Below are 23,236 nucleotides of genomic sequence, written 5' to 3'. Positions count from 1 at the left end.
ATTGTTAGAATGGGTTGAATTACTTGGTTAAGACAGGGCCGTATATAAGATGCTTTGAGCTTAATTAAGGGATCGAAACTCATTAATTTGACTGGCGAAAAAATAAAGAACATACATAAGTATAGTAAGTTATATACAATTAAAGGCATAGATCAACGTTATAAATCAAGAATTTTTGACTGAGTTTCGTATTGTGCTGTTTTCCATATTATTGTATGGAGTAGAACTTACAATAATCCTGGACAATACCTACTATCACAGGATTTTGGAATTAGTATTTTTGACCCTTAAACCAATACAGGCATCCCGGAACGTACGAAGTAGAATACGTCTCTGTAATCGGTCCCAAATGGAGTGCATCCCGGGAGTTGGTGAAATGATATCCATTTGGAAATTCGAAGCTTCAAAGTTATTAATCGGGTACAGCACGCACTCGGACGAATTGCGTCAGTCTGTGAACCTCTTGGCAACAAATAAATGCAGTCACTGAATGTAACTGTCGTTTCTTTTCGCAACCAATGCACCAATGCGTATTCTACTCTGCACAAATGTTTCAAACTTTCGCATAAAGAAATATTTCGTTTTCTTAAATAGACTAAACAATTGCATTTTTTACACCCACCATATTTTGCGGTAAAAACTATGTAAGCATATTGTGAAATTTACATAAAAATAATTAATTCCTTGTTATGTAAGTACCTACAGTCAAACTTGGTTATTACGATCACGGAAATAGCGAGATCTCGGATGTAATGAGGAAGCATCGACTGATCATTTTCTCCATACATTTATTCACTACTATAACGAGCTACTTCTCGGGTATACTGATCAAAACTGTTAATGTGTCAATCGTTAAAAACAATATTTTCGACCCTAAGCAATAAAATCCGACCGACCGGGCAGTTACCTAGACCGATTACACCGGGATTGGATTACGTTTATGACACTAGTTAAGTGTCTAAGTACCTAATTGGTGTTTTCGTCGACAACATTGAAAAAGTATGCACGCATATGGTTGAAACGCATGTAAAAAAATTCTTTCGCAGCATAATAATGTGACAAGTTCAATAATTATGCAACATTTACTGCTCGGATGTGTTTATGGTCTGCACATACGAGTATAATAGAAAATTTGGAGAGGACGTTGATCCACGCCTTTTCATTACGGTTTGCTAAGTCTTTCCTATATACGGCCCAGATTAATAATTATTGTTGGTAACATCACAACATGGCGGCTTTACAAAAGCTGATTAAACAAAACAATATATTATTTTTATCAGTGTATAATAAATAATTAAGCTGTGTTAATAAATTATTGCAACAACTTCTGTCAAATAAATAATATGCAATATAATTTTAATCTGCTATTATTTGAATGTAATATTTTTTATGTTACCTTTTGACAATAAGGTTCTTGACTTTCCGTTTCCAGACGAAAATGATGAAGACAAAGATGCCATGAAGTGTGTTGCTCAAGTCAGTGAGAATCCATAGATATTGTGATCCGCCGACTATAAAACTGATCCATTCAGCTACCCAGTTGATTCCCATTACCAGAAACAGTTTCCAGTAAAGGTTGAACCTGTCAAAGAAATTGATTATACCATATTACAGAATAAAACTAAATGAATATAGGGGAATTATATTTACAAATCTATACTTGAGAGGTGAATCACTATATCTCTCAGTGCGCACACATAAAAGTGGTTTGTGGGGGCAGGGAGTACCTACACTTCGAAAAAAATATCCATAATAATTTATTATTGGTTTTTAAGGCAGCGGAAGGGGACCAGGTGTCCAATGACTTCCACATTTACTCCGCCTTTGTGTACCAGTTTTGTATGTCAAAACGATTTTTAACCTTTTTCCATTGACACTACATATTATTAGTAACATATAATTAGCTAACAAGCCCATACGCCAGCGAGTAGCGAGTAAAGTAGCCCAGCTTTCAACTTTTCTCGTAGATTGTTAACAATCTGCCAGTTAGCTAGTTAGATGATAACACTGGGCGAGTTTACTAGCAGATAGTAAATTCGCCAGCTAGTAGTTTGTAAACTCGCTCAATGTCATTGAGCCTTTACTATTCGTCCATCAATGTGACTTAAGTATTCTTCAACATGTACTTAAGGCTATACCTCAGTTGATGCATGGTCTAAAAAGGTCGTGGCTAGACGATTCGCGGATTGTGCAAATGACGCGTGCCGAACGAAATATAATTTGTTATATAAATCCAACATGCGTCCATTTAATGTTCTGTTTATTGTTCTATTAGTAACAATAATAATACATTCATTGACATATTTTCTTTTTCAAGTAAATGGGTAACGTTTTTAGTCATCTTTACACGATTTAAAAATTAATACCTCCGTCGCCATCACGAAACAAATTGACGTTCTCTCCGATTGCCAGCGAGTCCAAAATTTCGTCGCACCTATAGTTGAAAATTATTTGCCGTCTCACTGAAGTACCGTCTTAATACAGTTACTATTAAAGGCATGCAATCTATCAATCTTATTATTAACATATCAGCATATGGATGACACAAAATTAAATTGGCTAATGTTTTGAACAAGCATTTAACAAGTCGAGAAAAAAATTTAACTGGTTCCTAAAATCTCCATGTTACGTTACGACAATCAAATGACCTGTAAGGTATAAAAATGACTTTTCTACGATGATAAAATGCCAGGTTCCAGTTGAATTCTGAGCCCTCCATATACGTATATGCAAGTAAAACCTTTGTTTATCTTTCTCGTACTGCGAATGCCTGGAGTTGCTCCCGGAGCAGAGTACAGCTGTGTCCCGCTTGGCCTGCATGATCTTCAATGCCGTGATGCCGAAGAGAACTAGATTACACAGCACCAGAGAGATGATTGGAAGGTAGAAATAGTATAACTCCGACCAGTAATCTGGAAAAAAAACATGATTTTAATAAAAATTAATATACATATATATATCTAATGCATATACCTATACACTAGAAAAAATCGTTTTGTAGAAAAAAAAAATACAACACCCGACGGGACTTGAACCTGTATCTACTGGATTCGCGCCAGTATGTTTTACCAATTAAACTACGGGCGCCTTAGATAATTACGGGTGTCGTATTTCTTCTACAAAACGATTTTTTATATTGTGTATGTAGGAACTGCAATACCGAATGAACATATCAATACCGGTTTTTAGGTATTTCTTATTAAATACCGGTCATTAATACCGGCATTTCTTAAACATTAAAAAAATAGAAGTAGGTGCTTATCAATAAATATATAGCTATTAAAATCTTTTAAAAATATTATTTTATAGCAAAAATCAACATACCTACATTTTCATTATGTTGACATTTAAAAATATAATATTGATCATAATTGTAGAACTAGTGATTTTTTACAAATAATTTGAATATATTGATAATTTTAACTAAAGCTCTCAAAACTTCATCAAGTGCAAATAAGTCCGGCTGCAGGAAAAGCTTCTTATATTCTTATATTCTTAAAATAATTGAACATTTTTGTCACGGATGTTTTATATTTCGAAATAATATTATGATAATTCATCGCGACAATTAGGTACTTATACAAATATATTTGATGAAATTTGTTTTATTATTTTTTCACCTCTGTTGGATTCACTCAATATATTTGCATTTTTGCAGCACATAACTTATAATTCATTTTCAAAAATGTAAACGAGTGTGCTTTCTTAATACCAAAAATTCCGGTATTTTGGTTTTTTAAAACCGGTATTTCGGTATTGATAAATACTGGAATGTGTATGTGTGGGCAGACAAACGCATTTGTTTTTTTCCCTAGTATAAAGTGGCGCATGGAGATAATCAGATTGACTCCAGACCATTGTGGACTTCTCAGTTCTTAACCAGACAAGGTGATTTTGCCTCCAAGCTTTGTCAGCTTGGCCTAATAAATTCTCCGACTTGCTTATGTGGCAAATTGCAAGATGCCAATCACATCCTCTGAGAGTGTCCCCATATGTCGGTTGAAAAGGAAGAGCTTCTCAAGTCGGTCCGACCCTCAGTTTGGCCGGTCGGCAATTGCGACTTGATATCTACGAGGAAAAATTTCTCAGTTTTTTTAAAGTTTGCGGAATTTTACGACGAGCGAGAAGGTCTTTTCTCATCGAGAATTGACCGTAATACATTATATTGAAGTAGAAATCACGCGCACTCCAGTGCACGCCAACCAAGGTCTTGGAAAGTTGCTTCTGGGACACTTTCGGCGCAAATTTGAAGAGCGACTAACGTTCGGTATGCCACTGTATACGCCTGCATAACGAGTGTGGACACGTGGCGGGTGGTGGAGGGTAAAGCAAGTGTGTATATGGATGATATGTTTTCAAATTACGTATATTCAGTATATAGAATGTTACATTCTGAAATCTTGTGTCTTTTCTAGACATAGATCTTGTGATATCTCGACTTTTCTTTTTCTTTTATTTTGACCAAGTCCGATCCTAATAGGATCATAATACGGACCTCCACAGAGTGGATGTTTGTATTAACAGATTTTTGTTTTTACGAGAAATAAATGTTAGCCACCTGCTCAACCTATTAGGTCCATACTCTGACTCCAAACACAAATTGAAAAACAATAAGTGTATTGGCCAGTTTCAGGATTCGGACCCACAACACCTTTTAGAGTACCTTAGAGCTGAAAGTTCGGAAGTCACATTTTTGCAGATTTAAATGTATATCCAAGTTCTCTTAATGCTGAAAATTTGGGAGTCCAATGTCACATGGTTTTCAAAATACTTACTTCTAAAACGATGGTAGTCCAATTATTAGCGCATAATACATTAGAGCTGAAATAGTGGATGTCCAATTTAAGTCATTTTTGCTTTAAACTAAAGCAAAAAGATTGAATGCAAAACTGCGGAAGTCCATCATACGGAGTTTTAATTTGAACGCGAGTCTAGATTAGATTAACTACCTATTTTAAAACTGCTCTCCTGCAAAATATTGAATATGTGACTTCCAGACTTTCAGCTCCAAGTCGTATTCCGACGCGTAAGCCGCTCGCTCGGCCTACATAGGCGTATAACATATTATTCTAATTTAATACCCACTATAATACAGTTATTTTAGAATTGATAGCTTACCTGGAAACCAGCACTTCTTCTGTCCAAAATTGGGCTTAGTAATGTGATACGGAATGTCTGGATGGAACTCCATTATAGCGCAGATTCCCGTCAAGATGAGGGGTAATCCCCAGGCGTAGATGCAGTAAAATGCGAATCGACGTCGTTCTGACCCCCGTCTCCCGCTGCTTCGAGCCCGGAAACTACTGTAAAATAAATAATACGTATATATTATTAATTAAAAATTATTATAAGAGATTTCCTAACTTATTTGGACCATGGTCCCCGCTTTCTTCAAGTGTCTGACGTCACTTTTTTACGTAAAATTCGTAGGAACCATATCAGCATTTCATTGGAGTGATCTGTGACGTCGGCTAGTAATTAAAGTAATATCTACTTTGATTTAAAATACAAAAGCCGACAGCCAATAGTAACGCAATTTAGAAAACAGAGAGTATTATAAGAGCCAATAGTTAAAGTGTGTCGTAATTAAGTATGGTACATTTAGCATAGTGGTCTATGTGCGTGGGCGCGAAACCCGAGAGATGCAATTTCGATTCCTGCGGGGTGTCTTACTTTTTTCAAAAAGATTTTTTGGTACTGTTCGGCTATACGGAATACAGCGGAAAACACATTTTGAAAATACCCGATATATTGGATTATTTGTTAGTTTGGGTTTGGTTAGGTTAACCTAACAAATAATTCTGTTTATCGGCTATTTTCAAAATGTGTTTTCCGTTTGATTGTGTATGGATAGTCGACAACTCCATAATTCAAATAGATGAATTCAAATATTCAAAAAAACACTAAATATAGGTACACATTAATTTTACCGCGTAGACCATTTGGAAAACGCTACTGTAGAGCGTCACGCTGCCTTTTTCTTTAGCGATAGGTAGGGGGCGCTTCAAAGATCCTAGCCTGCGTGCCCGCTTCAGGATGTGGGGGGCATATAGTAGGTATATTATTGGTCGCCAAAAATGGGTTTAAATGCGCCCGCTTTTTTATGTAAATTAATCATTTAAATCAGACAACTTAAAGTTCATAATTTAAAAAATAAAATGATTAATATAGTTTAAAAAATCTGTGCAAAGAAATAACTATTTGCCAAAATACAGTAAGTTATTATTGTTTTTTTGAAGAATTCGTCCAGAAAAGGGCTCTCTGTTTTATGACGCTGGTGAGTTTGATTTCGCGCTGCTTCTTATCACAGTTACATCTTGTAAATTCAAATGCGTATTTACGTCATTAACTTAACTCAGTATAATATAATATAACCGCAAAAGTTAACGGTTTAAAAATTATCCGCTAGCAGTGGCGTGTGGAACGTGGGTGTTCTTTTTGTTACACATGTTTTTTATGTGTTATAAATGTTATCCTAAATAATTATTGCATTGGGAAGAGGCACATAATTATTTTCAATGGATAATCGATTGTTAGAATTTATGGTTTTTATTTTATTATTTAATGTAGGAGGGACTCAAAATCAGTCAATGCCTCGGTTCTCTATGTCTCTAAACCCGCCATTGCAAATTTCGTTTGCTGACCATATTTGTGATTTTGATGTAGGTATACTCAATAATGAATGTTACCTACTTAAATATTGTAATTTTATTAATAAATAAAAAAAATAGTTTATATAAAATAAATAAGATCAATTTTGTAGATTGGCGACCATTTTAAAATATCTGGCAATAAACGGCACCCACTACTTGTTTTTTTTTCGTGTCCGGAAACTTGTATGTATGCAGTTCACCGTGAAATGTTGCATTGGAAATAAATGGCCGTATATTAAAGACCGTCCAACCTCTTTGGGTCGTATAGTATTGACGTAAAATTCATGTATATATAAAACACGGTTCTTGTCGGTTTACACTTTACAGAAAGCCAGCAGCAAACAAAATTTGAAAATTGACGATATACTGGATTATTTGTTAGGTTAGATTAGGTTGGGTTAGGTTTTCATTCTTGAATTCATGAATTTTGTCAAAATCAGCCATGAAAATTGAATTAATGTTCATATTGAATCTAATAAAATTGGAGACCGTAAAGTATACGGTCATCTCTTTCCGATAGAAAGCTCACGGCAAACTGTGCTACGGTGATATGTTTTACGTAAAATTTACATGTAACCTCTGTTTGTGGTTTTAAGACGTAGGATAGGATGGCCGATGACTTTAAAATAAAATTGACACGTTCATACAGCAGTTTAGATTAAATTTAAAATCAATATGAGAATTTTTAATATTTATTTATTCTCAGTGCGCTGACGTCATCATCTGGATGCCCTTCCTGACGCTTTTTTTGGTATTTTTTATTTCACTGCTGTCCGGAAATCCTGCGCACGCCACTGTCACGCCTTAGGCCGGTATTAGACTACAAAAGATCTGTAGTGCTGTTTGGAATTTGAAAACTTCAATTTTCATACATTTTATGCAAATTTTTTATTTAAAATCTAAAAACATTGAAAAGATAAATCTAGAAAAAAACTACTTATGTAAAATATGCTTATACTTGATATGTGTGGATTATAACCCACATTGTTCAATTCTGAGATAATAATTAGTGTTAAAGTTATATTTTTTTTAACTAATTAAGTTAATCTAATATATAAAAATCAATATTTGTTTGTTTGTTTGTTCGTATTTTATGCGCTGCCATACCGTTCATCCGATTGCAATAAAACTTTGTGAACTTATTGCTTGCACTTTCGCGAAGAGTATAGGCTATTTATCTTATATATAAAAATGAATGTCTGCCTGTCTGTCCCGTATGCGTTCCTATACCATTCATCCGATTGCGATGAAATTTTGGTAAGTGGTTGTATGCACACCTGCAAAGGTTTCTGAATTAGAAAAATTATCATCTTCTTCTTCTTCTTCATTCTATTTTCTTTTATTCGTATGGTTCCTATACCATTCATCCGATTGCCACAAAACTTTCGTCAACACCCGTTACACATTAATTGTGCCAAAACCCGTGAAGATTTCTGAATTGATACAACCATTTTCTTCTTCTTTTTCTTCTATTCTATCTTCTTCTATTTGTATGCGTTCTTACACCATTCATCCGATTGCAATGAAATTTTGACCAGTTGTTGTGTGCACGCCCACGAAGGTTTTTGAATTAGTACAACCATCTTCTTTTTCTTCTATTCGTATGCGTTCCTATACCATTCATCCGATTGCAATGAAACTGTGGTAAGTTGTCGTGCGCATGCCCACAAAGATTTCTGAATTAGAAAATCATCATCTTCTTCTATTAGTATGCGTTCCTATACCATTCATCCGATTGCGATGAATCTTTTGTCAGTTGTTGTGGGCACACCTGCGAAGGTTTCTAAATTAGTATTATATAAAATACAAAGTTTGTTGTTTGTTTGTTCCATCCAATTTTGATTTTTTTTACTACATATTAATAACATTAATAACGTTTGCATATTTTGGATTCGATTTTAATTTAGTGTCTTTTGTTTGACCTTTACTCCTATTAGAATTATTTTCATATTGCCATATTGTATCACACAGATATTTTAATATTAAAAAAATAATAACGCCTTGTTATTTTTTAAATATCTAAGATAAATATAACCACAAAGCGACCCTGTGCGAAGCCAGGTACTTTAGCTAGTATATTATAATTATTATAAAATGTTTATTTGATATGTTTTTTGTGTTGTATTCACTGTTATCTGTTGAAAAATCTTAATCTGTTGCTTCCACCATTTGTATGTGTAGTAGACAAATAATATGATACTGTTAATGAATTATTGTATGAGATTGCAAGAAATGACTTTAGATGGTAGTATCGGAAGACGATAATTTTTAGTGATAGTCACATTTGAACCTGACAAATGCAATGACAAACAATGCGTCTGTATGAGTATTCTGGTAGCCTCAACTTTCGGTAACAGACCATACTACCTAATACAAATCGATTTACTAAAAAACGTGCATACAGGCGGACCTCGACTTACGAACGTTCGACTTTCGCACAATTCGCTATTTCGCACATTTCAAAAAAAATCGTTTTTTTTAAACGTCGCGTTGGCCGTGGGGTTAAGATATCCCCTTCTCGCTCGCTCACAATCAAGTGCATTTCTTGCGTCACTTGCATCCTGCTCGCACTCGTCACTTTGCTTGTGAGCTAGCTAGGATAGGTTTTGTCTTGCGCAGGAGCGCGTGCGGGCGTGTTATGTTGTGCGTTTTGCTAATTTTATTCATTTGAAATATTTCACCCTAAAGATTTATAAACAAGAGTGAGAAACAGACTGCAGTGTTGATACGAACAAAGAGAAATCAAGGACTTATAAACTTCACACGACGTTCTGATTGCGGTGAATCTTTTTCTTCAATCGGACGTTCGTATGATACAAACAGGTCTACTACGATATGTTCAATTTTGAAAAATAAAAATAAAATTAAAGAATACGTTCAAAATTGTGGAAATATATCTTTAAAGGTTGTTTCCAAAAGACACGGCATAGTTATGGATGAAATGGAAAAATATTTGTCATCATGGATCGACGACCAACATCAAAAAGATGTCCCTCTGAATATTTCAATTATTCAAGCGAAGGCTCTTAGTTTGCACAAAGATTGGAAGGCTAGATTAAAAGAAGATTCTAACACGATTTTTCAAGTAAGTAACGATTGGTTTATATTAAATTCACTGGAGAATCGACTGATTTTTGCGGAGAATTTATTTCCTCATTATCCAAAATTATTGAAGATGTAGAATATTCTTCTAGTCAAATATTTAATGTAGATGACACAGGTTTATTTTGGAAAAAAATGCCTAGTCGTACATTCTTATCTAAGGAAGAATCAGTTGCCCCTTGGCATAAACCTTCTATAAACCGATTGACATTGCTTCTTGGTGGAGACTTGGCTGGTGATTTAAAATTGATGCCAATGTTAATTTATCAACCAGAAAATCCCAGAGCATTGAAAGGGAAGGATAAAGAATTGCTTCCAGTAATCAAATAAAGATTAAAAAAAAACTGGGTTTACTGCGTTAATATTAAAAGATTGGTTCACTTTACATTTCGTGCCAGCAGTTAAGCAATATTGTAAAGTTAATAATTTACCATTTAAAATAAGAAAAAGAAGAGTGGCAAACAGTTAACTCTTGATAACTTTTTAAGGGAAACATCCGCAAACCCCACTTAAACATGTCTCTTAAACATCTTATATTTACTTGATAAATACATATTTCAAAATACACACAATTTTTTTTTTTTTACTTCCCTCTACTTTCGAACATTCAACATTCGCACACCTTTTCAGGAACCAATTATGTGTGAAAGTCGAGGTCCTCCTGTACTTATACCTTATACCTACTTATATAATTTTTAAATTTGGAAGTTTATTTTTAAAGTCAAAAAAAAAAAAAAGATTTTTACTGTCATGCGTATTGATTATGTATTTAAAATCAAAGTTATGAGTAAAATATATTATTAAATTGTACATACGTTTTTCTGAAAACACACTGCGTAAAATATTTTATAAAAGTTTAAAAATTGATAGCGAATGTACTGTAATATGTTGGTTTGTCTGCAGGGAGCACAGAATTAATGGAAACTGAACACATGTCAAGAATATGTAATTTTAAGCTTGTCCTGCATTCTGACAATCGCTCTCGGTTTATGCACAGACGCTCATTCAATATTGGTGTATTTAAAGGTTCCAACACACATTATTGCTCGTATATTATTATATTAATATGTGTTTCATTTTTGTATGACACTTTCAATGTATTGCGGTATGGCCTATTTAAATTTTATTTATTATCTGTTCTGTGTTAGTATGTATGTTTTCAGGAAGATTTATTTATATTTCAGGTGGCGATTTTTATAATATACTATAGCAGCATTACGTATTTTACATGTTCTACGTTTAATAATTTTGTTGGTTAATTTCTTGCCGTATTCCATTTTGAAATGATTTGTCAAAACAGTGATACAGTGTCAGTGTCGCCATGTTTACCATAATTTTAATGGATCTACTGATATTTAATATTAAATTAAAGGTCACCTTTACGTGATATTTTAGAAGATACTTGCGAGATTATAACAATTGGAGGTGAGTTGGGAATACTGTCACCAGTTTGTCTACTCAAGGATGAAACTACCCATACTCAGTATGTGTGATCCAATAAACTTATTCCAAAAAACTTGTGATGATATCATCGCGACTCGCTGTTCTGTGCACTCGCCAGTTGGTAGACTTTCAACACTATTGACATTAAATGCGCGCGAACGAGATAGCACTCGAATATAGGTATATTTTAATTTATTAGTATATTGCGTTCGAATGTATGAATAATAGGTCATAATTCTTTGTGTCGCAGCACAGTTGTGAGATGATGCACAGGCTTAGGCTTAAAATGTTTAAAATTTAAAAAAATCACTGTTATTCATTTTTGTTAACAAGAATATTGTAACCTAACAAAAAAATAACTCATAAATTTAAAATGGTTTAAAATTTTATAAGAAATGGGACTTTTCGACAAGCGGAGCTCAACATATTTTTAGCGATTCTATTGAAGCCGCTACACAGTCTGAGCTCCCTGAGCCAATACGTATTTCAAATAAGTACTAGTATGGAGTTGGTTTTAGTTTCAGTTGAGTATGAAAATTTTATCGCATACGCACGCCAAACGCTCTATAAATACTAGTAAGTATTTTGGAATAAGTTTCTATACTAAGTATTTTTTATACTGGTAGTAAGTATACTTAGTCTTCCAAATCGACCAGTTTTACCATCTCTAATAACAATCACACTTTGAAGGCTGCTAATCTATTTTTCATCAAGTAAAATCGTTGATTTTTTATAAGTATACATTTTTGTCAATCTACTAAATTTTTGAAAATATCATATAGCAATACTTTTTATTTTTATTAAAAGGTAATGTCATGTTATTGTACTTTTTGTAATTTAATAAACCATTTCTTTTATTCAACGAATAAGGCACAAGATTTGAGAATGTAACATTCTATATAGTGCTTCCCGTAATCACATATGCGTGTGAAACATGGACCCTAAGTAAAAGAAAGATCCATAAACTTAGAGTAGCACAACGTGCTGTGGAGAGTTGCATGCGGGGCATAACGCGAAAAGACAAAAAATTGAATGAGTGGATAAGGGAACTGATTTTGCGATGTGATAGAGTTTGCCAAAAACCTCAAATGGAAATGGGCTGGACATATAGTTCGAAGAAAGGATAATCGTTGGACAAATTTAGTCATCTAGTGGTATCCAAGAGGTACAAAACGTTCGCAAGGTACACCTAGAGGCCACTGGATCTATGGAATGATAAACTTCTGCGGAAGTACGTGGCAACGCAACGCACAGGACCATAGAGGTATTATATAAACAGAGGGGCAAAGAATCGGGTTTCTCATACAACTGAATGAAGCAGGCCAACAATTAATAGCCGACAACTTACAAGAAATAGCGACGCGATAAAAAAAATACAGGGCATCACGGATGACTTTGGTCATTATAACATTCCCATATAATATAATGTTAACGTGGAAATTTTGCCGCAAATTGATTACCATCCGGCCTCACCATACTTTTTCACCATACTTGCATGCTTCACACTACTTTCATATAACCTGCCGCCCGTAGCACAGGACCGAGAGAAGTGGAATTAGCTTGGAGAGGCCTTCATCCATCAATGGATAGATTCAGGCTGATGATGATGATGATATACTGAATATATATAATTTGAAAACATCTCATGCATATAATATATACACACTAGAAAAAATCTTTTTTTTCATGATTTTTTCTAGTGTGTAGGTATATTCATGATATGTTTTAAAATTATGTATATTTTTGTAATTTGTCAAAGAAATTTTACAGTCTAATTCCGGCATTATAATTACAGTCGAGTGCAAAAATCTTAATAGTTGAAGTTTTTTTGCCCACATGTTTATAACCACAGTTCAACTTATCGTGAAGTTCATAGGAAGTAGGGAATCCAATCCCGAGCCAAAATTCTGATCCCGGGATTTCGGGATTACAATTTGACAATCCCGGGATCCCGGGACTGGTCCCGGGATTGGGATTTTTTTCCATTGTTAATATAAAATTTTTATATTTACAAATAACATTGATAAAATCAGTCAAAAATAAATCTAGTATAACTTATACTATTTAAGACATTTATTGTTAATATTGTATACGTTAAATCTTGGAAATACACAAGTTTAATGGAGTAAATAATATTGTAATATAAATAATAATGTGAATTTAATATGAGATTGCTATTTCTGATAGTAAAGACATAATGAATAGATCAGCGAGATTTAAAATAGTAAAGCAAATAATCATGGCGTACTTATGGCCTTTCCGCTTCATAAATCTAATTAGTCAGCCAAATATGAAACTGCCGTAAAACGTATGATATCATGGTGGAATTACTTTGTTAAAAGTGCGAAGCATTGTTTTTTTACCAATCTTTCTCATTTTTAATAATCTATGTGAAAAAATAAAATGAATCGGCAACCTACACATCAAACTTCATTCAAACTTCTAATGTAGTTATTTTGTATTAAAAGTATTTTTTCTGTTATATTTTCCATAAAAATTGATAAAAAAATCAATCCCGAAATCCCGGGATTATGTTTATCAATCCCGGGATTCATAGGTATCGAAAATAGCTCGGGATCCCGGGATTCGGGATCCCGGGATTGGATTCCTTAATAGGAAGTGGTTAAATATTGAATGGAGGTTTTAACTGGATTTTAATATTTATAATATAATAGTTATGTATTAATCTGTGAAATAAGAGCCAGTGGAAACTTGAACTTAAGAAATTATAATTAAAATTAAAATACCTACACCATACCCATTACTCAATGATTGGGCCGCATTTTGCATGTAAAAATCAAATTACGTTTTCGCGAATATGTTATATTATAATACTAGTAAATACAAATTGCAAGTATGTGCGTACACGGAAAGTAAGCGAAAAAGATTTTAAAAAGAAAACGTTGCAGAATTCGGCTTATCCTTTTTTATATAAAATTATCAAGAATTAACAGTGTTATTATTATTGAAAATAAATATTTTTGAATAACCGCAAAAACATAGATAGGTAACAGTGTTGTCAACTGTCGTTGACAAAAACATGCCAGACGGGGTAAGAAAATAAACTATTTGCCAGAAAAAAACGCTAGATTTTGTAAAAATAAAATTTCAAGTAAATTTACTTAATCTACCAAGAACGAGGTCAATACCTCAGATTAAAGAATAATACCTTTCCTTTCGCGGATCGACAAAAATATCTATACGCGTAAAAAACACACATTTTAACATATATTTCAAAATTGACAACAGGTGTCTGTATTATGTCAATGGCGTTTGATATTCGTCAAACCGATGTCACATACCAAAGCACACATTAAATTATATGACGTGTACTATTTCACTATAAGGACACGAATGCACATATTGTTTCAACTTGTTAAATTATGTTGTTTTATTTCCCACGCTACTAAAATAGGTACCGACCTGCATTATGTAGGTATTTGATAGTCAGAATTTTGGTGTATATGAAAATAAATAAACTTAATATCTAGCGCAGTTGGAGGCATGAAAAAAAGCTATTAAAAACGAAACAAGCTAGATAGGTTTTTGCAAGCTAGATGCCTATCGAAAAATACTAAATTTGGTAATAAAAACGCTAAATTGGCAACGTTGGTAGGTACCCGTAAAAATTCTAGAAAAAATTGTATCAAGTAAGGTTTGAAATCACATCTTTTATTGTTCGGGTTAGTGTTCTAAACCATTAAGCTACCAACCCGTCTATTAATCATTCGAATTACATTTTTTTTTAATTTTTAAAAAATATAATATGTAGGTATATAATATCGTCGGTCCATATTAAAAAAGTCAGATCTGCAAAATGCTATTTTTCAAAGATGTTTCATCAAATATCCTTTGTGACCTATTGCTTGCCATTATGATAAAAAATACGGGTTATAGAAACTTTTCTAAACGTTTATAAAAACATCCGTCTGTCCGGTGAACATAGCAGCAACTGTCAGATCCGACGCATCTTGCTCACCCACGCCCAGCCAACAATGTCGGTTGGTAAGAACCGACATTGTTATTCGGACACTCTCGGTAGATCCGTCATTTTTAACTTGAGTATCTCGAAATTTTTCAAACAAACAAAAAAAACTGTGATTGTGGTATAAATATTTAAAGTGTTTAAATAACTTTTACGTAATAATGCGAAAATTACAAAATTTCAGATCCGACTTTTTATATATTTTAACACTTGAAAACCCCATGATGCCTAATAATGACAGTGTGTAGTAAAGCAGTATTTGATAATAAAAGTGAACCAATCCTATTGTGACCTCACCGGGCATTGAATCCCGAACCCCGGACGAAAGACCTGCGCCTTAACGCACTGTTTCTAATGATAATATCTTTCGTGTTAGTAATATTAATAATTATATACTTTGGTTAATTAAAAAGCTTTCAGGACTTTCAAATCAAATCAAATCAAATTTATTTATTTAACATATAATGAACACAACAAATTATAAATTCAAAGCGTTCACGACATGACATAAAATAAGTGTTAACAATTTTTAAAAATAAAAATAAAGAGAATATTAAAATAAGAAAATAAATAAAATAAGTAACAAAATAAAAGTAGATGGAAGCACACAGAGTGAACTTTGATAGACCCTATCTTAAAAACTTATGAAACAACGTCCACCTAAATTCACCCTCACGTAAGTGGAATATATCAATATCCGAAGCGATTTCATTAAACATGGTTACTGCCCTCCCAATTGGCATTACTAATGGCAGGTTAGTTCTGCAGCGTGGGAGAACAAACAACGGATGTCCTCGATTCCTAAGGTAATTATCAGAGACACACAAGCCAACACCACCAAGAATGGCAGAGTTCACATTTACGCTGCGTATAAGTCTGAAAAAATATGTAGCTAAATAAAGATCCCTTCTAAATTTTAAGCTACAGTATGTAAGCATCCCTAAGAGAAAATCAGTCGGATAGAGCCACGGATAATATCCATACAGCCGAAAGTAAAAGATTTGAAGATAATAGCACTCCCCGGAAAGTGAAAGATATAAATGTTCGAATCCTACCGAGCCAACTTTTTTCTATGATTACCTACTTATTATTTTTATGTATGTTTTAGTTTTTTAAAATGATGTATTTTTAATAATAACATAATAAGAATTTTACATTCCAAAATCTTTGTATGTCAAATAAATTAATAGGTACTATCGACCGAAGGTACTTGATGGGATTTGAATTTGAATTATAATTGATTTAAGTTTTGTACTATTTCATTTGTATTATTCGTTTTTGCGACCCGAGTTTTTCGCCCTTCGGCATCACCAGGCACGATATACAGTCATCAAAAGGCAAATATACACTGACAACGAATACATTTAACTCTAACTTATATAACAAATTAATACAATAAAGTAGGTAAAAACTTTATCACCTACCTATTAACGGCCCACATGCTCAGCGTACTTAAAAAATGGAGCTTTTATGCTATTTTCAAAGCATGATCCTGGACATTCCTTAAACGTTGTAGATAATCTGTTTACATAATTTTGATGCCTTATTATCCTTTATATTTATTTTAAACATTTGATGACTGCATGAAGTATTTTTATTACATAAAATAGTATTCTTTTAAACCTCTCGCTCTAATGTTTTAGAATATAGTCATATTTCAGTACGTCCATGTGAAGTGGTGTTAAGATTTTTTATATTTATTAATTTTTAAAAGCATTTATAAAACCATTAGTAAAATTTATGTCCACATTATTATAGTGAAATATTTACAATACAAAATTATATTGATAATCTCTGTGATCCCAAATTTGACAAGAATTAGGCATTTTATTATTCAAAAAATGGGCAAGATTTACACATTTAAAGATACTGATTATAAGCTATGTCTTTGACAATTCAAACGTGATAAACATTCCATGAATAATGTTTGCTTTATAATAAAAATTGACATAAGAATAAGGTACTCGTAGTATTTTTTTTTAAATACGCCATTTCTATTGGCATTTACCAGTGGCTAAGCTACAACATACGGCCGTAGCCATAAATTGACAAACGATAAATAAAGTATGGAGTAAGATCATGTTAACGCGCGTGTTTGAATATGTACCTAACCGATTTTTTTTTTAAAACAGCAAACTTAAATCCATTATAATTTTAGATAAAATGTAAATAAAAATAATTATTAAATTAATTTAAAGAGCCACATGCTCAGAATGCGCCCGGTCTACTTTTATTTGAATAAAACCGTTATTCATGGATTGATAAGGATATATATTTTTTCTTTACCTATAAAATAAATGAAATACACATAATATTAAATACTTGCCTTATCTATGTTTACATTCACACGCTTGCTCACTACCTCATAATAATAATAATATATTTAATAAATTTATAATAATATTTAATATAATAATATTATTAAACAATGTGTCACTTTAGCATGTTTCCGTTGTCAATGTTAGATATAAATTTTACTTTAATACATTTTTGTTATACGAACATTTTTATATTAATGACATATAACATTTTTATAAGTTGGACCAATTTATAATTTTTCTAACTGACTGCAACTAATTTTCAGAAAATTTTGTAAGCAGATTTGCTTTAAAAATAACATGTTGACGATTATAGAATAATTATTGTAATATTATGATGTCTAAGCGGTTACATAATTTCGTACCTATTTTACAACGTTGCAACGTTTTTCTTAGGTCGTATTCTTATTTGTCCGGTACAAATCTTGCAATCGATTTTTAACTAACTTACCGACTAGCTAGACATTCGAAACTTTTAGAATATATCAAAACACGATGCCAATGCATTTTATTAGCCATCTTTAAGTAGAATTAAATTAATTTTTAGTTAATTCTGTTTTGTATGAAAAGTTATTTCGATACCATTATTGTTTGCTAGGGGGTCCTAGCAACTAAATTATTAATAATATATACGTGCGTTACTATAGAAATCAATATAGAATGACGTTTCATTATTCAGTATTTCTATCAAGTACAATTTTTTTTTGATCGTTTAAGCTAGTCAAGTCAAGTTTATATGATTCAACAGAAAATTTAAAAACGTTGGATATAAAAAGTTCTTTTTATCTTGTAATTATTTAGTTGTAAGACATATCTATAATACTATGTTATATTATAGTAGTTTTGTACTGTATATCTAATCAGTGACGTCCCGTGGGGGTAGGCAGATTGAGCGTCGCTTGGGGGCGGCAGTTACTCGAAGGGCGGCAATCGAATAGAATCATTAGGTATATCGAGAAATAACTATCTAAGCTTAGTAATAACGGAAATATCTCTCCATTAAAAAAACAGCTCACTGCTTGGAAAAAAATGTAGGTATTAATTAACATACAAGGTTTAACAGGACTGTATTTTTTGTCGGGTTCGCGATGTCTAGTTTACTTCCGTTGTCTTTGGAGGTTACGTCATTAATGACCAGCAATGACTTGTGCAGATTTTCGAATTACAGATAGGTACATACTTATCTAATTTTAAATTCATCCAAATATTTTTGCCATTCATTCGCGAGTTTTGAATGTTGTCAGGTGTATTTTTAAATTATCTGAAACCGTGGACTTGCAATATTGTCTATTGAAGCAGAGATGGCATTTAAATTAGATTTAGTGGTATATATTTTGTTAGTAATGTATGTATACAACACATTTCTTAGATATTTAAAAATAATAAAACTAAGCCTGGGGGCCTGGCGTGGCGTCTTGACCAGATATACGAATCAAAAAATTCTCTCATAGTAAAAAAAAACTATATTCAATTGCTATATAAACAAGAATTAACTGTATTCGTTGTCAGTTTCACATAATTTTGTTTGTCCGTATTGTTTTAGCTTGGTTTTTTGTATATTATATAAATCATTAAATTCATTCATTTCACTTTTTATTAAATTACCTCTTTTAGTAAACTCACTCTTAGAACGTGGCATCTCAGTCTTGGGCATCTGCTCCTGAAACATTCCCAGGCGTAAAAAACTGCTAATGCTTCATATTCAAACGTAAGCCCTCGTTATAATATAAATGATAAAAATACCAACCCGTGTTATCACTCAACGCTGCCCGAACACATGTCACACACACAAGCAACCTTCTGATATTTAAACTAATAACGGGTCTATTTGAACGAAACAATCAACGACTACATCGTATAGATTCGTAAGTATATAACTTTACTGTTCAAAATGTCCACTAATCTATTCAACAACGGATCATTTACATTGCACAAATGTATAAACAGTATGAACCTCAATAAAACAAAACTATTACTAGTATCAAAAACAGCGACACCAGACACCAACACAAATTTTGTCATTAACAGTGAACCAATTGAACGTGTGACCCATTATAAATATTTAGGTAGGTACATGGGTCAATGAGAAATGGGACCAGTCTCAGGAAATAAAAACTAGAATTGAGATCGCAAGGAGCGCCTTTCTCAAAATGAGATGCCTCCTTAGCAATCGAGATCTTAACCTAGGTCTGAAACTGCGTATGGTACGTTGTTATGTGCTCTCAATTCTTTTCTATAGTATGGAAGTATGGACGCTTAACCAAGAGATGTCACGGAGACTTGAAGTTTTCGAGATGTGGCTGTATATACGCATCCTCAAAATTCCTTGGACTGACCGGGTAACAAATGTTGAAGTTTTCAATCGAATGGGGAATGACCGAGAAGTTCTACGTAGTATCAAAACCAGGAAACTACAATACCTCGGCCACATTATGAGAGGACAAAAATACAGCATTCCCCAACTTGTCATTCAAGGAAAGATCAATGGGAAGCGTAGCAGAGGACGGCGCCGCATTTCGTGGCTTAAGAACCTCCGTGATTGGTACGAGTGCAGCTCCACCGAACTGTTCCGGGTATCAGACGACAAAGATAAGATCGCCTTGATGGTGGCCGACCTCCGCTAGGGGATGGCACAATAAGAAGAAGATAAATATTTGGGTCAACTGAGGTAAAAACACATAAGTAAGAAAATTGTAATATTTGAGTAATAAAAGTGTGTTATTACTAATTCGACGTTTAGTTACGTATTCCATCAATGTATACAACTCGTAAAACTATTATTGTCTATGATTCGGAAACAAAATAGATTGCTTTTCCACAATCCGATTAAGAAAACGTTTATTTCGTGAAGTGATGTGCAAATCTGATGAATAAAACAATTTCCTGTGTTGCTAGCGAAGAAATAGTTATTCCTAAAAATATAATCTATCGCCGTTCCCAGAAGGAGTCGCTATTTCTTATGTTGGTATATACAATTCAGATATAAGTCTTTTACATTTTCTGTCTAATACAATATTTCAGAATATTTTATTATTAAGTTTTTATGAGAAGATACTTGTTATTGTATAGCAAATTCAACAATTAAGGGCGGACATGCTCAGCGTAGGTCAAAACGGAGCTTCTATTGCATTTTCAAAGCATGATCCTGGACATTCCTTAAACGTTGTAGATAATCTATTTATATAATTTTGAAGCCTTATTATCGTTTATATTTATTTTAAACATTTGATGACTGCATAAAGTATTTTTATTACATAAAATAGTATTCTTTTAAACCTCTAACCTCGTTTAAAAATTAATAAATGTACAAAATCTTAACACCACTGCACATTGATGTACTGAAATATGACTATATTCTAAAACATTAGAGCGAGAGGTGTAAAAGAATACTATTTTATGTAATAAAAATACTTTATGCAGTCATCAAATGTTTAAAATAAATATAAAGAGTAATAAGGCTTTAAAATTATATACATAGATTATCTACAACGTTTAAGGAATGTCCAGGATCATGCTTTGAAAATACAATAAAAGCTCCATTTTGACCTACGCTGAGCATGTCCGCCCTTAAGAACATAATTTTGTTTATCATTTCTCAATGATTTCGATGTATCAAACGAAATAAACTTATAAATAGTTGAACATACATAACTTGAAAACATCTCTTGAAAAAAAATACGATGCTCGACGAGATTTGAACCCGTATAACCACTGATATCGCCCCACTGTGCATTAACTAATTATACCACGAGTTTCCTATCTAATTACGACAATTTACTAGTAGGTCCTACATGAAATGCTTATCTGAGATAATAGTATGTACTTAGGTATCTAGCCAAGCAGTCGAAAATAAATTGTTGACAACCAATCTTTCAGTTACTGAAGGGGGAGGGGGGAGATTAAATAAATATGGTCTGTTGGCCCGTGGGGGTATGCAGGTCATGCATTGCACAGGGGCTGCACATTATAAAGAGCGGCGAAAGAAATAACGAATACAAGTATCACAACTTTTGAAAGCAGTGGTGGTTTTCAATGAAGAAGACGATACGGTTGTTTTATTAGAAAGTAAGGTTTTAAAATAAATGCATCTGTTAATTTTACCATAATAGGTTATTTATGTTAATATAATTTTGCACTTTGCACACAACTTTCTTTATTTTACAACGTTTTTATTAGCTCGTATTCTTATTTGTCTGGTAGTTCTTTGTCCGGTACAAATCTTGCAATCGATGTTTAACTAACTTCCCGAATAGCTAGACATTTGAAACTTTTAGAATATATCAGAACAGGATGCCAATGCATTTTTTTAATACTTTTAGCCATCTTTAAGTAGAATTTAATTCATTTACAGTTAATTCTGTTTTGTATGAAAAGTTATTTCGGAAGAAATCCGTAATCCAATCCACTATTATTGGTTGCTAAGTGAGTGGTCCTAGCAACTAAATTATTAATATACACGTGCGTTACTATGGAAATCAAAATGTCATTTCAGTATTCTATATTTGTTTGTTTTGTATTTACTTCATACCAAGTACAAGTTTGAGCATATTGAGCATAATAATTCAACACAAAATTTAAAAACGTTGTATATAAAAAGTTCTTTTTATCTTGTAATTATTTTTACTTGTTTATTTGTAATAGGTAATTAATTTTTGTTATTATTTATTATACATACTAGAAAGATTTATTTCTAATGACTTTACGTATTAAAACAGTTTTAGGAAAAGATTATTAAACATGTAGGTATGCTTCTACATTAATAAAGTCATCTCTGGACTCGTATGTCAATGTATTTTTATAGTAATATATTTTGAAAACATATTTTTGAAACACATTAATTAATTAAGAAAAAAATGATTGTCTTTTGATTTCACGAATCGGATAAAACCTTCGTTCGGCCCGACGTAGCACCATCTACGCCGTAGACGGTATAAGATTTCTCAGAATATCTTAATAGAGGTACTCGAATCTATTATTACTTAATTCCCATTATGAAGATCAGTTAAATGAGATGTGAAGATTCAAGTTTATGATAATTATTCAATGTTATCGTAAGATTGTTTGGTTTTAATGTACTATTCAGCAATACTGTTAATAGTAATTTTGAACATAGCCTATAATAAAATAACATGATAATTGTATTACGTTCAATTTATTATTCCTATAGATTGAACATTATACCCAAGTATTTATTTACTAACATTTCTTGTCAATTAGGCAGGGATTAATAATTAACCTTGCTTATTGTAGTATCTTTCAAATTCAAATTAAGAATTATATACGCTGGATAGACGAACTTATACAGTTCGGTGGATGTATGTGGCAGCGAAGAACTGGGGACTGAGAAGAGTGGAGGGACCTAGGAGATTCCTTCATCCAGCAATGGATCGACCCCGATTAATGATGGTGATTTTAATGAACATAACAAATTACAAATTAAAAGCATTCATGACATGAGGCAAAAACAGATTTAACAATATTTAAATGAAAATACAGGGTAATTAATATAAGGGGAAAAAATTATTAAAAAAAAGTAAATGGAATCACACTGGGTGGGTGTATCTCAAAAAACTTGGAATGGAATACAATACTATTTACAATGGTTTCGAAACAAAGTTATTTTTGTTATTTATAATTTAATTGAATAATTTACATATTAGTGTTTCACAAGCATAGTGAACCAAGTCCATTCTGGTTATTTTTGAGTAAGCTAGGTTCAAACATAATATTTGAGT

General features: G+C 32.7%; 1 protein-coding gene across 1 annotated transcript in view; it reads right to left on the bottom strand.

Annotated features, from left to right (window-relative positions):
- The window catches only part of LOC147074021 (G protein-coupled receptor Mth2-like), a 209,399-nt gene that overhangs the window by 9,202 nt on the left and 176,961 nt on the right, over positions 1-23,236 (bottom strand). Inside the window, exons 6-8 of the mRNA XM_085944330.1 lie at positions 5,119-5,303; positions 2,741-2,912; positions 1,397-1,582 (exon numbers count right to left, since the gene is read on the bottom strand). Coding sequence (XP_085800456.1) covers positions 1,397-1,582; positions 2,741-2,912; positions 5,119-5,303 — 543 coding nt within the window. The remainder of the gene's footprint in view (positions 1-1,396; positions 1,583-2,740; positions 2,913-5,118; positions 5,304-23,236) is intronic.

Source organism: Rhyacophila brunnea, unplaced genomic scaffold, assembly GCF_057557595.1.
Source record: "Rhyacophila brunnea isolate RB1 unplaced genomic scaffold, BYU_Rbru_1.0 scaffold_17, whole genome shotgun sequence".
NCBI lineage: Eukaryota > Metazoa > Arthropoda > Insecta > Trichoptera > Rhyacophilidae > Rhyacophila > Rhyacophila brunnea.
Note: the sequence above shows the minus strand (reverse complement) of the source record. Positions and strands in the feature narration are given on the sequence as shown.